The sequence below is a fragment of the Alligator sinensis genome, unplaced genomic scaffold (assembly GCF_000455745.1).
Source record: "Alligator sinensis unplaced genomic scaffold, ASM45574v1 scaffold850_1, whole genome shotgun sequence".
Lineage (NCBI taxonomy): Eukaryota > Metazoa > Chordata > Crocodylia > Alligatoridae > Alligator > Alligator sinensis.
The window spans coordinates 261,887-263,018 of NW_005842742.1; the positions used below are offsets into that span (position 1 = coordinate 261,887).

General features: G+C 61.7%; 1 protein-coding gene across 1 annotated transcript in view; it reads left to right on the top strand.

Moving 5' to 3' along the window:
• Positions 1 to 356, top strand: part of RABAC1 (Rab acceptor 1) — a gene marked incomplete at its 5' end in the record, with an annotated part of 1,258 nt that extends 902 nt beyond the window's left edge. The window contains one exon of the mRNA XM_014525082.2: positions 75 to 356. Within this exon, the coding sequence (XP_014380568.1) occupies positions 75 to 163 (89 nt within the window). The remainder of the gene's footprint in view (positions 1 to 74) is intronic.
• Between the last annotated feature and the right edge of the window lie 776 nt (positions 357 to 1,132).

Genomic DNA, 1,132 nt, shown 5'->3' on the forward strand with positions numbered 1-1,132 from the left:
GGGGGCCCCCCGCCGGGGGGGGGGGTGGGGCACTTCCGGCCCCCCCCCCCGTGCCTGTCCCTGACTCCCCACAGGCGCGACCCTGGTGGTCATTGGCTCTCACGCCGCCTTCTATGAGACCGAGCCGGCCGAGGGCGAAGAGCTGCAGATGGAGCCTGTGTGAATTCCACTCCCAGCGGCCCCTTCTGCCCCCCAAGTCTGCCCCCCTATGTTGGCCTCTCCCCTGTCCCACCAGCTCTTTGGAGCCCCCTTCGCTGCAGCTCTGCCCTCGCTCTCCCAGTAGAGGAACCCAGGCGTCTGGGCCTCCCTACTCCACGGGAGGCCTCTTGATGCTAATAAAGCCCTTTTGAGTGGGAGCTCGTGTCCTGTGTGGAAGGGATGGGGCAGTGTTGGAGCACACACGCCTTGTGCACACGGCACGCCCCGCTCACCTCCCAGCACCATGTGTCTATGATGTGTTTGGAGTTGGAGCAGGGGCTGGGAGCCTGGACACCTGGGTCGTTGTGCAATTCTGCTCCCAGGAACTGAGATCTGGGATCTGAGAACTGGATAGCTGGGTTCTCTCCAGCTATGGGATGGGACTGGGTTGCTGGGGGGTGAGCAACAGGGGCTGGGAGCCCAGACGCCTGGGTGCTCTCCAGCTGTGGGAGGAGGCTGGGGGGATGACTTGGAGTAGGTGGGAGCTAGGAGCCAAGATACCTGGGTTCTCTCCAGCTAGGGGAGGGTACGGGGGGGGGATTGCTTAGGGCAGGTGGGGGCTGGGAGCCTGGACACCTAGGTTCTTCCCTGCTCTGGGGTCTAGGGGATTAGTGTAGAAGGGTCAAGGTTCCCCAATATTTTTTCTGGGAGACAATTTCTTTCCCATGGGCAAACATCCCTGACCCCACTGGCCAGCTTGGCCTCATGACCATGAGCTCTCTTCTCTGGCTTCGGTGTGTTAGGGGGCCTGACACATGGAAGGGGACTCCGTGCTTGGGGTCAAAGACTAGGGGTGGAGGGGGGAGGGGGCATGGTGCATTAGCCCCTCCCCCAGCTTTGATTCTGGCTCCACCCAACTTCGACCAACCACAGCCATGGCATTTCTATCCAGGCAGCTGCAAGAGGCTATTGCTTATGATCACCTACCGCATTC